This window comes from Rhinatrema bivittatum, chromosome 1, assembly GCF_901001135.1.
Source record: "Rhinatrema bivittatum chromosome 1, aRhiBiv1.1, whole genome shotgun sequence".
Lineage (NCBI taxonomy): Eukaryota > Metazoa > Chordata > Amphibia > Gymnophiona > Rhinatrematidae > Rhinatrema > Rhinatrema bivittatum.
The window spans coordinates 215,600,440-215,615,945 of NC_042615.1; the positions used below are offsets into that span (position 1 = coordinate 215,600,440).

Genomic DNA, 15,506 nt, shown 5'->3' on the forward strand with positions numbered 1-15,506 from the left:
TGCAATCCTGTTAACTCTGGACCACGACATGTTGCTGATGACCCAGTACAGAGTTCCTTTTGCAAGTAGGTGGCTAAAATGGAATTTACAAACTGAAAATATAGACAAAGTCTGGCTGAGGTCACAATGTTAAGAAGAATTCACCTGTTCTTTGACTCATAGTTTTAAAAAGTTGGGCACGATAAGGGTTGGCTTTGGTGGCCTCTTGCCACGAATTGGAGTCCCTTTAATCCTAGGCAGTAAGCGCATAAGACCTGGCAGGTGAATCTCCTCCCCTAATTCGGGGACATGAACATGTAAAAACATGTAAAAACTAACATGTATATTTGTATATAATTCTCATATCATCTACTCCTGTCCATGTTTACCCCCTCCCTGTTAAAAAAAACGTTATTATTGTAAAGCCTGTTGCTCAGTTATGTTACATTGTGAACCGAGGTGATGTTTTGCAAACGTGCCTCGGTATATAAAAAACCCGTAAATAAATAAATAAATAAAATAAGGTGAGGCAGTAGCCTAGGCTCAGGAGAAAACACTAGGACTTACATGAGGCAGCGTCCTGGGGAGTTTGAATACTTAGCCCCTAAACCTCTGTGCCTGAGATGTAATTTTGAATCTTACAGCTCTTTCTTTGAGAGGCATTTTTGGAACCTGAACCTCTGTCCCTTGGCATAAAGCTTCCATGATCACAGACAATTCTTGCTTCATTACGATGCATATTTTCATTTGAGAGTCCCTTGGTAATATATGGGCAGCAAATCACTGATTCTATTGTTAAAGACAAGAGACACTACTGTAAGGCTCTCTCTAGTAGCCATTGTTGTATTTCCCCTTCTACCATGCCATTACTCGGACCCAGGAAAGAAAAGTATCTCTCTCCTAGGATTGTGTTCCTAGGGATATGAAGTTAAGTGGATTAGAAATGGAGACATTGCTAATAGCCAGGAAGGAAATCAAAGACAGCATACTATGCTTCAATAAAGCAGGGTGCATTGTGCCCACTGTTCACAGCGTATAAAATCTCAGTGCATGTTGATATACTCAGAATCAATTAATGGGATTTTTTGAGCCCTGACTGCTTAATGAATACCTGATCGTGGTTTTCAGCCTTAGAAGTTGGCTGTACTGCTCTTCTGGCTTTTGAGAATTTGTATTAAGCCTTGTGTCCTATTCTGAACCTTTTATCAGTACTTGTTTGTTTTTATACAGTAAACCAAAGTGACCTTAAATCTACCACTGATTTACATAACCTAGTAAAGGAAGTCTCAGGAATTCATAGTTAAATATTAAAGCTTTGATCCTTGCAGCCACTGCAAAACATCAGACATTTCAAAATATCTATAATGAAAACCAGAAACCTCAAGTATTCATTTATAAAAATCACTGAGAAAGGGAAAAAAGTTTGCCCCAAGTGTTTCTTGTTTTACTTGGCCAGTTAAATGGCTAATAATTTTTATTTATTTCATGTCTTTATGTCAGATGTCTAACCATTTGTCTTCTTTACAAATTACACCTGTGAGCATGTTAATCCTTTGAACAAGGTATGATTATATAACAAGCTTGTAACTACAAACAGACACCAATAATAAACCATATTTCACTCCATTCTTCCTTGTCTAAAAATGGTGGCCAGTTCAAAAGTTGGTTTTGTTTGCTAAAGAATGATAAATTAATTTAGGCCAATTTAAGACCAGCGTAGTCCTCTCCTCTGGTATTATCCCGAAAGACAGGGCTCACACTCAGTCCTGGTGCTAAGTCCTCGCACAGTCCTAGCAGCCCTGGGATGTGGATTCTTTGAATGGGGAGGAGAGGGGAGACCCCTAGGGCCAAAGCACAGGGGGTGACTCTTGCCAGGGTTTGCGGTATCAGTGGGCATACACTGGATAGATGTAGGTAGCTGAATACAAAGGCTGAACTCTTTGAATGGGTGTTTCAAAACTTTACTGCGGAACATTTTCAGATGCATTTAACTGATACCGTACATATTTATTCCTTTGCATCCAGTTCCAGGCTCGGATTTCCAAAACTTCTTATTTATGCAGGTGTCCTTCAGTAGTTGGGGGGTCCCAAGAATATCTCACCCTCTAGAGTATGGAAAAATAAGAACCCCAAGTGGGCAGGGGTCTTCTAGATGTTGGTGGAATTCTTATTCTGACAATCCAGCACTTTCAGCTTCTCTTTTCCCAGGTGTATGAGGAGGCAGAGAGAGAATCTGTGCCAGTGCAGATAGAATAGGGCAGGGCTAGGAAAAGGGCCTTAGAGACTTCATCTCCCAGGGTTCCTGGAACTGGCTGAAAGCCCTTCTTCCATGCAGAGGGAGGAGCAACAGGGGGTGGGGGGGGGGGGGGGGAAACCAGTATCCAGGATAACCCTGAAGATGGGATTGATTGGGGGCAATTAGTGCTGCAGATACAGCAGGCCAGGAAGACAGAGAGAGAGAATGGTTAACTGCTGAGCCCTTGGAGGTGGAAAAGATGACAGAGCCAGAGTTAGATACCGCGTAGCATCATGGGGTGGTTACGACACCAGGATGAAAACTCCAGTGGGGATCTCCAGAAGAAAAAAAAACACTTACATTTTTCCTTTCCAGATGTGCTGGGTCCTTTGGAAGACAGGTTCCTCATAGGATAACAGAGAAAAACCTCCTCTCTTCCCCTGCCTCCTGGGCAGAAAAGGGGGCAAACAAAATCTCTCCCCAAACCAAAAGAGAAAAATCATTGCCAAAATCTTCATCCACTCAAACGGAGTCACCACTGTCCATACACTGAATGTGAAATTGCACAGCAGGTCTTCTTGTGCTTCCAATCCCAGATAGCCAAGGCTGTAAAGCCCAGCCCCCCTCCCGGGATAGGGAAACCAGGAACATAAATCAGCTCCTTCTCCTCTGACTGCTAACTAAAATGCCACACAGAGCTCTGATGCGGCCGGCTCTTGAGCAGGCGGGAGTCTCCCCTGCAGGCAGGCGTAGGCTCCATTCCGTCACGTTCTATCCCAGCTCTGGTATACTAGGCCCTTTAGTGCAGACCTCAGAGGGTTTCTACATAAACCACAAAATAATCACCAAATAAACTAGTGTCATTAGTCTCTAGTCATTTCTTTTATATATATATATATATATATATTAATATTCTGCTTTTTGTATTTTTTTCAGCACTTCAGTGGATTACCGTACATTTAGGTTTCCTTAGGTATTTCCCTATCCCCAGAGGGCTTACAATCTAAGGGGGTCATTTTCTATCGCTTATCGTGTGCGATAAGCGGCTATCGCATGCGAAAAGTCCCTTTTCGCGTGCGATAATTTGTCGGGGCAGAGTCAGAGTGGTGAGGGAAGGAGTCAGGGCAGCAAGGAGGCGGATGCTGCGATGTCTTTGCTGGCGGCGATAAGTTAAGCACAGTTATCATCGCCAGTAGCGCGCCCAATAGCACCACCTTTCATAGTGGCGCTATTGGCTCGAACCTTGTATGAACAATTTCAAGAAGAAATTGAAAACATCGTTGTTCAACCAAGCTTACCCAGAATAAAAAGTCATCAATCCGTGCCAAAGTAGACCACAATAGGCCTACCCCCTTTTTTCTCATATTGAGGAACTATGTTTTGTTATACTCGATCTCCTCACCTCGAGGAACCTTGTTTTGGTTACCCTGTCTTTCTTAGCTGCCTGTCGTTACCCCCTCGCCCAGTTGAATTTCCCTGTTAAAATGTAATTTTCCAAACTTAACCTGTTTACTGTAAACCGACATGATGTCCACAACGAATGCCGGTATATAAAAATGTTTAAAATAAATAAATAAATAAATATTGGCTGCAAAGCCGGCAGCGAAAAAACTGTGGTGGTGTGAAGGCTGCCGGCTTTCACAGGCCTGCCCCCCCTTCAGCCCCCCGCCCCCCCCTTTCACTGGATTCACTATTCTGCGTTAGAATGGTGAATCTAGGCCTAAGTTTGTACCTGAGGCAATGGAGGGTAAAGTGACTTGCCCAATGTCACGAGGAGAAACAGTGGGACTTGAACGCTGGTCTTCTGGTTCATAGCCCATTGCTCTAACCACTAGGCTTTCAAACCATCTGAATAGCTTTGCATTGAAGATATGGGTTGAGGAAATTTGAAAGCAAGCTGAAACTAAACTGTTTACTTTCCATTATTTTGTGTTTATTACTATTTATCATTTTCAATCACAAATTAACTAACCATACAAATGCTGGAAATAAATATATCCAGGTTATTAACTAATTAAATACAAAGAAAATGAATCAAGAAATAAATACTCAAGAAATTAGTCCATAAAAAGGGAAGGAAGGGAAGTAAAAGAAAAAGATTTAAGGAGATTAAAAAAGAAAAGAAAGAAATCTTAGGCCAACATGCGTATATAACATTACCTTCACAGCCCCTTCATAACCGCCCACCCCCTCAGCGGGTTTCACCTTTAGCAGCTGCAGGGGCGGAGTACAACCCTTCTGCAGCCCTGGAACAGATTAAACCAGCAAAGGTCGGGTGGTCTAAGGGGAGACTTACACCCAGAAAAACATTGTCCACATTCAAATTGTGTTCCAAACCAGGAAAAAAAGAAATTTATTAAAACACCAAAACCACAGTCGCAGAAAAATCAGCACATAGTCCAAAAGAACAAAAAACTCAGGGGAAAAACAGCTTCTTAGAATCATAGATCTTCTCGTCGTTACTCACGTCTTAGTGTAATTCCATTAAGTGAGGAACTCAGCCAGCCATTGATGTTTCCATCCTGGCATCTAGTGCCCAGATCTGGGCCACAGAAACATCAGCAAGATAAAACACAACCAGAGTAAGAATCACAGAGCCCCTCACCTCTGCAATCGTGGGAAAATTCACCCGGGTCCTCTTCCAATTCCAGAGAAGCTACCTCTACCTGAAACTGTTTGCCCTGCATAGCACTTGGAGTTTGCTGAAGATTTCTATCACCATCTGTCCCACTCACACGCTGTGACTGACTCCACAGCGGCAACTGAAAACAGGCCTAGCCTAGTTCCCGGCGCCACGCATCCATGCTCAGCGAAGCTTCATAGCCCTACAAAGGCGCTGCCACCGACTCCACTATCACCGAAGCTTCATCTTGTGCTCTAATCCTTCCCAAACACTTCAAATGCAGGCAAAGGGGACCGACCACAGAAGGTAAGGAAAGGGTCAGAAAGTGGTTTCCTCTTCCTTTTACTACCCATGCTGGAATCTTCCACACACGGGAGCTCCTCTGGGAGAGAGTCACACATCATCCATCTTGGTTAAACTCCCATCCTCTCCCCACCCCCAGCCTGGCAATGTATTTTGAATAAAAAGGTTCCAGATCCCTATGGAAACCTGTGGGTCAACTCCATGTAAGGCAAGTGGGGTTCCTGTGGGCAGTGGAGTTTCCCTGCAGAAATCTGGATCTTTTTGGCACTCTATAGATGCATTCTGCAGTAAATGCAAATCCAGTGGGTACATTTTAACTGCAATGATGGTCATTACTACAACATGTAATCAAAATGTACTCAATCGAATATAGAAAGGCAAGTGGGGAGATGATAAAAACATTCAAATGTTTAGCAAGCTTCAATAAAGTCCAAGAAGGTGCAATTTCCATAGAAAAAGAAATTCAAGAAAAAGTGATTGTTTATTTATTTATCTGATTTATATTCTGCTTTTCAGCACTGGAGGAAGGAAGGTAAATATTTCTTTACTGAAACGGTGATGCAGGCCTGGATAGTTTACCAGCAGAAGTATTGGAAGTCAAAACTGACTAAGTCTAAGCACATGAGACAGATACAAAGGGGCAGTGATCAAAACCAGAGGTAGGGTGAGGTTGGATGATAGAAATAGGATGCTTGGCTATTTAGGAAATGGAAATTTGTATTCCAATCTACCCAGGATGGCAAAGAGCCAAAAAGGGGAAAGAACAAAATCAACTTGAATAAGCAGCAATAACCTGCAGGCGGTCAAGCTTGCACAGCTGACAGCTGAGAGATTCTCTTGACTGGAGCAATTGTAGGCAAGAGGAACCATGCAGACTAGACAGGCCAACTTTCTCTTATCTACCAACGTATACTATGACAAATATTAAAATATAAAAGGAAAATGATAATAAAAAACATGTCAGCTATGTCAAACAGTACTGCTACTTTATGACTACTTATTTCTGCATGGCTGTAATGCTTATTAATATATATTTTTCAGTGTGACTTTTGAGTGAATATGAAGAATAAACAACAGCTGGAAGTTGTATAGTAATAAGCATGTTTCCCTGTGATTACTATGCCTCTCAATTATAGTGCACAGAGGAAAGAATTTAAACTACAGGTTCAACAGCATTTATAATGTGACCTGAGGTCCAATGTCTATAACATGCTTTAGTCAAGCCTTCTTTATTCCAGTGAGTGGCTGTGCCACATCATAAGGATCACCAGTGACACACTTTGGGGTCCCGCATTCAATAATGCTATATTCAAGCTAAGACGAATAAGAAAGCAAAAGATACAGGGAGAGGAGATTTCAATGAGAAACACTTACCTTTGCAGACAAAGCACTTAATATGAAAATACTTGTTCTGTACCCTCAGGACTTCTCCCTTGCAGGCATTTCCACAGTTGTTGCAGAGAATTGCAGTACCTGATGGCTTCTCCAGATGGCCATGCACAGCCTGCTGCTGGGAAACTGAGAGGAGAGAAAGATTTTAGCCAAAGTGGCCTATCCCTGAAGACTAGATTCTGCTTTTTTGGTCAGCATGTCTCACCAAATCCTAATGTGATGAAACTTCAAGAAAACATTTACGACATTACACATTTATGTCAGCTAAACAGGTCAGAGATTCTGAAAATACTGCTTGACAGGAAAAGCCAGCTGAACTTCACAAAATGTCAAAAAGTGGTTGAAATGAATATTCAAATAAATTGTACACATGAGAGCTAAAGATCATTCACAGGATTACAATTCTCCTGCCTCCAGCAGCTTGCACTCAGTGTTATGCAGTAAGCAGCAGATAATGAAACCCATCCCAGCTTCTCAAGGTTCACAGGTGTATGGTCTACCCTGTCAGACCAACTGATAAAGGACTTTATCTCCCTCATTAATTGCTCTTAGACCATCTCTTCTCCCTCTCCAGGACTGAGAGCATCACCTCTGCAAGCTTTCTGTACTGTGTAGCAGAGCGCCGCAACCTGAGCCTCAGGGCTGGTTGGAATAGTAATGTCTGTACTGTGCACTAATCCAACTATACGTGTTAACACACAACGCCAAAATCTTGTGCACAACACACTCTGTTATACGCATTATTGTGGAAAATTCAGATCACCTGGCTCAAGCATACACATTTCAAATGAACAAACCAGTCTATCCCAAAACCAATATTCCCATTAAGATTTGTTTACTCATGTTGCTGACACATGAACTGGAAATAACTTAATTTTTTTTTGTCCTACTTCTGCAGTATCCAAGAGTAGAGAGAAAAATAGAAATGTTCACCACCAGGCTAAGCAAACATGACATGAATAGCATAAACAGACATTTAAAAAGTGAGATATCTGACATTACAGATTCCCTATTCAAAACATCCTGCCATGTGCTATTGACTACTTATAAAATGGCACAGTGGAAAATAAAGCAATGTGACCAACTGCTATGTGACTCCTGACAGCTGATGTGTGGCAAAACATGAGGTACTATATTAAAATGCTGCTTTGCAACGTTACAATGCTCGATTCCATCAAAATCAAATTCAAAATGAAAGCTTTTCAGTAACAAACACAAAAGTTTTTACTTCACAAGTACACCACACTTTTTTTTTCTCTTTTTTAGTCTACCTTAAGGGGAGCATTTCATGCAAAGCGGTACATCTGTCATAGGGTACCTAACAGTACATGCATACTTTTCAGCCCACACAAACCCAGCTGATAGCCAAACACGAGGTACCTGCATCCATTGTGTTTTAATATCAATTAATGTGGCTAAAAGTATACACACACACATTTCCAGGGAGTTAACCAATGATGGAAAGTAGAGTTTCCCAACCTTTTCAAGCTAGAGGCACACCTACATTAACAAAAATGTTATGCGTTGCACCAGCCTCTGAGGAGCAGGTAGAATGAGGTTGCATATGGTGAAAAGAAAAGCTAGGGAAGCACTGAAAGTCTCACCAGTCCCTCGTCCAAATTTTAAAACAAAGGGAGAGAGGTAGAGCAGAAATACACATAAACCCCATCACAATGGGCCGGTTCCCTCTATATATAAATGTAGGAAAAGGAAGGTGTGGTGTGGGCAGCCAGGTGACTTAGTTATCTTGGCTACTGCAAGTGACTGCCAGAGCTCCTTCACTGCAGCCGCTCCCAGTACTGCTCAGTGCATGTTCTCCCATCTCCCTCAGCCTGGGAATAAGACAGAGCCAGGAAGAGCTCTGAAGATACTCAAGAGTGGGAAGATGAGGAGGTGCTGTGTGAATGTTTGTGTTGAACAGCATGTGGCCCAGCTATCCGTGGCTGGCATGCTGCTGTTAATTACCACTAGAGATGTGGTTCGTTTAAAGATATTGGTTCGGGCTTTGGATTGAGCGCTCCGTGGAAAATTTTGTTTTTGTACGGTTCATTTTTTTTTTTTTTGGCAATTTTCGACGAAGTGCATTACTGCACACTAACAACCAGTTAGTGCACACTATCTCCGAATAGTGCGCAGTACACCGAACGAGATAGTGCGCACTAGCTAGATGTTAATGCACTGTAAGTTCTATTAGGGCGCACTAACCTGTTAGTGCGCCCTAATAGAACTTACAGCACACTAAGGGGTAGATTTTCATACAGGGCGCCCTCGCGTACTTTTGTAGGCGCATCAGGCGCAAACAAAAGTACGTGTAGCCGGCGCGCGCCGAGCCGCACAGCCTGCCTCCGTTCCCTCCGAGGCCGCTCCGAAATCGGAGCGGCCTCGGAGGGAATTCGCTAACGCCCTCCCCTCACCTTCCCCTCCCTTCCTCTACCTAACCCACCCCCCGGCCCTGTCTAAACCCCCCCTACCTTTGTTGGGGGATTTACGCCTCCCAGAGGGAGAAGTAAATCCCCGCGTGCCAGCGGGCCGCTGGCACGCCTAGACGCAACCCGGGGGCGGTTCCGGAGGGCGCGGCCACGCCCCCGGGCCCGCCCCCGAAATGCCGCCAACACGCCCTGAAAACACCGCGCCGATCGGCCCCGCCCTGACACGCCCCCGACACGCCCCCCTCAGAAAACCCCGGGACTTACGCGAGTCCCGGGGCTCTGCGCGCGCCGGCAGGCCTATGTAAAATAGGCGCACCAGCGCGCAAGCCCTTCTCGCGTAAATCCGGGCGGATTTACGCGAGCAGGGCTCTTAAAATCCACCCCTAAGTATGTAGTAGTGCGCTGTAACTAATGTTAGTGCGCACTAAAAAATGCAACAAAAATTTTAAAGTATCAATTCAGATATTGCGCACTAACCTGAAATACGAATTTTGCTGAAATTTCAGCAAAAATCGCTTCGTATTTTGGCGCTACCAAACCATGACAAATTAGACAATATCGTTGACATTGTCTAATTCGTGAAAAACAAATGCACATCCCTATTTACCACATCTCGGGGTTTATGTTGGAAGTAGGAAGCGCAAGCATGCATGATTACACATGTTCTCTGAAAGGAGTTCCTGTGCATAAGAGCCAACAGTGGTGTCTCTTTTTGCTTTGTGTTGCTGAGAGCAGATCTCATTGCTGGCTAAGATTTGTGTGGTGACTTTTTCTTGGCATAACTGATCGGGTCCGAAGGCACACCAGTATCATGGCACACTGGTTCGGAAACACTGGCATAAAGTACTCCTATTAGCAGCATGCCTTCTACATGTACATTTTAAGTGAAATGCACACGTGTAGTTTCCAACCAGGCTCCCGGAATGCAGCACAGAACTCTACTTCCTCAGCTGAATATGGCTGATTTAGGAGCATGAACTATTTTTACCAACACAAAAGGCACCTAAGCTTTTGAAAATTGACCTCAAAGTGTGTTATTGATCAATTTTCACAATCAATTTTTGGTATTCTTGAATGTGGTGCATAGGGTTTTGATTTACAAATTTGAGGAGTTACTGCTTAGATTCTGCCTTTTGACTTTCCTTGAATGGAAATAGTTTCCCTTGGTGCTTTAAATCAAGAGTTGTCACTTTCTCACATCTGCTTTCCCAAATTCCCTTAACCTTTTTCTTTCTTACCTCTCTTCCAACTTACATATTTCATATTGAAATCATTATGTACCAGAACCAAAAATGACTTCCTTGCACACAGGTGCTTGTGTTCAAAATGCTATACAAGTGACGAAGAGAATTACATAACAGTGCACATTGCTTGAATTGTGTCTACACCATTAATAGTCACCCTGAAGTTCTTTTACTCAGGCCCTTCTGGCCTCTAGGATACAAAAAGCAGCAAAATATCGGGTTTTTTCCCACTATTTTCATAAAAGAGGCTATCCGATCACTATATGAGCTGTTCTCAAACTCTTGAAAAATATTTGCAAGGACCCCTATACAGATATTTAGAGCAAACGGGATGTGCATCCCACCTATACTGTCCATTGTTTGACTCTCCTTTGTCTCTGTACCTGCCCACAATTAGGGATTCTTCCCCACAGATACACAGGAATCATTCAACTCCAAATATCTTTATTCCAGCCTAGAGGAAGCATAAGGCCAACATGTGTCCCATTTGACAGCATAAATTGCATTATATGCTATGAAAGAAAAATTATCCCATTCTTCTACTTATGGGATTCAGTAAGCTAGTTTATATAATTTGAAGAAAGGTATTTTTCTTTGGTTATATTTAAATAAATTGTATAAGTTTCAGATACAGAAATATTTGAAACAACTGTGAATAACTATTGCATTGTAAGTTTAAGATAATTATAATTGTGTATGACTGATGATTTTTTTTACCCCTTGAGGTAGGTAACTTGAAATGGCCTGGAGAGAGTCTGTTCTTCTTTTCACACCAGTCAGTATAGTGTGTGTATGTATGTTTGTATATAAGGCCTGATTGGAAACTTTACTAAGGAGTATGTCCCTTTAGTAGAGTCATGTTAAGCCCTGTAGATGGGAGGAATGTACCATCCGTCCACAGCACCCTCGCCCCCTTCCCCAGTGGAGGTTGCTGTAATAGTCCAATCCTATCTCTATATCAGTGAGTGGCTTCTGAGGAGTTTTTATTGAAGTTTGAGAGAACAGGAGCTTTTAATCTCCTTCTGCCCTGAAAATACTGATCTGCAGGCTGAATACCTTGGTTTTGGATTCTGTGCTATTCTTTCAGAGAATAGCTACTGGCTCATGACAAGAGACTGGTGAGCTAGGTCTTTCTCTTGAAGTTTGGTTTTTGCCTGGGAGAGAATAAAGAAGGTGCCCCAGACTTGGACGAAAGCCTACGGTCACTTGGGTTTCTACAGCCTTGTGGGACAGAGCTTGGGAGTATTTTTGTAAATATGAAGTTTTGTTTTCAGTGTCTGGAGTTTGCCTTGTGTTTTTTGGGACCCTTTCATTCCACCACTGTGTCATTCAGCCTGCACAGCAGAAACTCTTTGAAGGAGGGAATATGATCTAGTGCCACACTGGGAGGAGGCAAAAAACGCCGAGCTATCCATCCAGTGCTCATCCAGCATAAATAAATAGGAGATGTCCATAAGGTACAACAAGGAGGAGAGGAGTTGAGTTTCAAGATCAAATAGTGGATCCCAGGTACCAAAAATGGTAAACCTGAATAAGAAAGGAAAAACCTTGTCATCTACAACAGAAGAGGGTCCTAAAGACCAGGAAGGTACCCAAGGTAGATATCAAGGGAGCACACAATTGTACTTAATGCTTTAATGACGTATTATGGATGCAATAAGCAAGACGTACAGTGTGCCAATTTATTTCTGTTGTAGGAATGATTCAATAAAGTTTTATGTTGGAACACCAACAAGAAGTCCTGGCTACTTACTGGCACACAGAAGTAAGAACACAGTCAGTGCCCTGGGCTCTGAAGGTAAATTCTTTCTCCCAGTGAAGAATCCACATTGGAGAGCTGGGAGAGTGAGTCAGGGACTCAGTCCCCCTATCGAGTCATGACACTTCATTCCGAGAAAAAGCTTGAAAGAGAATATATATATATATATCTCATCCCAGACAGCATTGCCCAAGCAGCTCCGGTTACTTTTTCTAGCCCCAAAGGTTGGAGGAAAATCTCTTCGGATTCTATCCTTTGGTGCCACTCTGTGGCCAGGAGGGTTTGGCACGGTGTACAGGCAGCAGGCTCCCCTCCCTCCCTGAACTCGAGCATTGTGCACCCCCAGGTTAGGCTGGGCCTACTGGACAGCGCTCAATGCTATGGCCTCTGTCACGTTCTAGAGGAATGTGTGCAGTGTCTGGAGGAAGCGGCGTCTGTGGAAACTCTTAGGGCAACGATCTTTGCCTTCTGCTGAAGAAGGCATAATATGGAGCACAAAGGAGGTGGTGTCAGCATTTGGCATGCAAACCTCTTTCTGGGCTTGCATCATTGGAGAGGACATTGAGAGAAGTCAGGAGCCTTCATCTTTGCGTGCAGATCTGAGAGATGAAAATGTGCATCTGATAAATAATTTTAAAGATTGCTAAAGGAAAGGTCTCTCACTGATTTTGGCATGTCAAGGATTATGATTATTATTATTACTAATGTGTTTAATCAAAAGAGAAAGAGGAAGTCTTTGATCTGTTCCTTATTTATTTTATTTAAAATATAATACAATAAAGTTATTTTTGAACTGAAAAACATTGTTTTAGGATGGAAACTACTTAACTGTTCCAAAGTAAAGAAAGCTACAGTATTCCATGAAGCAGCAATGCGTCTTTTTTTTTTTTTTTTTTGCTTATGGCATCCTTCAGCTGAACCAGGCTCCTTTCAGTTCACCTTGAACAGATACACTGGCAAGGGAATTCAGCTTGCTAATCTCTGTGGCCACCTGCTGATGAAAGCTGGTTCCCAAATCACATTTTCTGACCGCATTCGGCTGTCCATTTCATTTCTGTCATGGGGCTCCTTTCATCTGCCATCTCACATATTTATGACTGTGAGCTTGGGACTTCCAATTATCTGCTCCTCCTGGTAATTAAATACACTGTAACTGGTACTTTTCAGATACTTGTGGTGGAGAATAAAGCCAATGACTAGTAATTTTGCTGGGAGAGGATCACATGCCTTTTAAACAGCAGGGGGCTTTAACCTTGTTTTGCTAGGGGTTTATTTCACTGGACCACCGAGATCTCAATATGCTAATTTAACAGTATTTCCCCTCTTTTATTTGGTTTCTAGTGGACTGTTTAGGATTGCAGAGAAGCTAGCTTGAAATGCTGATCAGTCTAGGAGTCAGATTTAGGGTGTCAGAGTATAATATTGCTCAAACTTTTGGGAAGGGCTTACAGTCCCATGTGCTCCATTGGCTGTTTTTTTACTAAAAAGCCTCATTCTTTGCAGCTTTACTCAAAGTTGCCCCTTTCTCAATTAATCCCACCCATAACCCACCTGATTTAGTTCTTCACAATAATAGTCTCACTGTTTTAACGTAAAACTTCTTATTTGCTTTTGTCTGTATTGTAATTTACAAGGAGCAGGAAGTCTCTTTTTGCATCTCTGTAAAGCACTGCATATGTCTGATAGTGCTATATAAATTACACGAATAATCATCTAATATATGTAAAAGTCAGTTGCAATGTTTTTTTTTTCATCCAATCAGAATCTAAGAGATGCTACTGTCACCTTGTGGCCACTGCCAGCATTGCAGTCCCTGGTGTTTCTTGGGTTGGTATTCACTAATTGTAAATAAATAATGTGCGGTAATAGGAATTAGCATGTATTAACTGAAAATAACACTTGCTAATGGGATGCAGAATGTAATAAATGCAAATAATGTGTGCTAAAAGGAGCATACTAGGGAAAACCTTCTGCTGGTGGCTAATAATAAAGAACAAGGTAGAAGAGGAGAGAACATAAGAAAGCCCATACTGGGTCAGACCAAGGGTCCATCAAGCCCAGTATCCTGTTTCCAATAGTGGCCAATCCAAGTCACGAGTACCTGGCAAGTACCCAAACATTAGATAGATCACAAGCAACTAGTGCTTATTAATTACCATAATAGTTTATGGATTTAATCTCTAGGAACTTATCCAAACCTTTTTTAAACCCAGTTACACTAACTACTGAAACCTCATCCTCTGGTAATGAATTCCAGAGCTTAACAGTGCACTGAGTGAAAAAGAATTTCCTTTGATTTGTTTTAAATGAGCTACTTACTAACTTCATGGAGTGCCCCCTGGTCATTCTATTATCTGAGAGAGTAGATAACTGATTTACATCAACTTCTTAGTCCTTTCATGATTTTGTAGACCTCTATCATATCCCCCCTCAGTCGTCTCTTCTCCAAGCTGAACAGCCCTAACTTCTAGGGATGTGAATCGTTTTTTGACGATTTAAAATATCGTCCGATATATTTTAAATCGTCAAAAAATCGTTAGGGCCACGATACAATACCAATTCCCCCGATTTATCGTTAAAAAATCGTAAATCGGGGGAAGGGGGAGGGCAGGAAAACCGGCACACTAAAACCCCCTAAAACCCACCCCCGACCCTTTAAATTAAATCCCCCACCCTCCCGAACCCCCCCCCCCAATGCTTTAAATTACCTGGGGATCCGGCGGTGGTCCAGAATGGCGGCGGTCCGGAACGGCCCCCTCAATAGAATCGTGTTGTCTTCAGCCGGCGCCATTTTTCAAAATGGCCGCCGCAAAATGGCGGCGGCCATAGATAAAAACGATTCGATGGAGGAGGTCGTTCCGGACCCCCGCTGGACTTTTGGCAAGTCTTGTGGGGGTCAGGAGGCCCCCCCAAGCTGGCCAAAAGTTTCCTGGGAGTCCAGCGGGGTTCCGGGAGCGATTTCTCGCCGCAAATCGTTTTCGTACGGAAAATGGCGCCGGCAGGAGATCGAGTGCAGGAGGTCGTTCAGCGGCAGTCCGGAACCCCCGCTGAACGACCTCCTGCAGTCGATCTCCTGCCGGCGCCATTTTCCGTACGAAAACGATTCGCGGCGAGAAATCGCTCCCGGAACCCCGCTGGACTCCCAGGAAACTTTTGGCCAGCTTGGGGGGGCCTCCTGACCCCCACAAGGCTTGCCAAAAGTCCAGCGGGGGTCCGGAACGACCTCCTCCGTCGAATCGTTTTTGTCTATGGCCGCCGCCATTTTGCGGCGGCCATTTTGAAAAATGGCGCCGGCTGAAGACAACACGATTCTATTGAGGGGGCCGTTCCGGACCGCCGCCATTCTGGACCACCGCCGGATCCCCAGGTAATTTAAAGCATTTGGGGGGGGGGTTCGGGAGGGTGGGGGATTTAATTTAAAGGGTCGGGGTGGGTTTTAGGGGGGTTTAGTGTGCCGGCTCATGATTTTAACGATTTTTCACGATAGTTTACACACCCAAACGGCAACAATACGATTCCCTCCCCCTCCCAGCCGAAATCG

At 43.3% G+C, this 15,506-nt stretch overlaps 1 protein-coding gene across 1 annotated transcript in view; it reads right to left on the reverse strand.

Annotated features, from left to right (window-relative positions):
* Window positions 1–15,506, reverse strand: part of ABLIM2 (actin binding LIM protein family member 2) — a 431,671-nt gene that overhangs the window by 396,631 nt on the left and 19,534 nt on the right. The window contains exon 2 of the mRNA XM_029591702.1: window positions 6,516–6,659. Within this exon, the coding sequence (XP_029447562.1) occupies window positions 6,516–6,659 (144 nt within the window). The remainder of the gene's footprint in view (window positions 1–6,515; window positions 6,660–15,506) is intronic.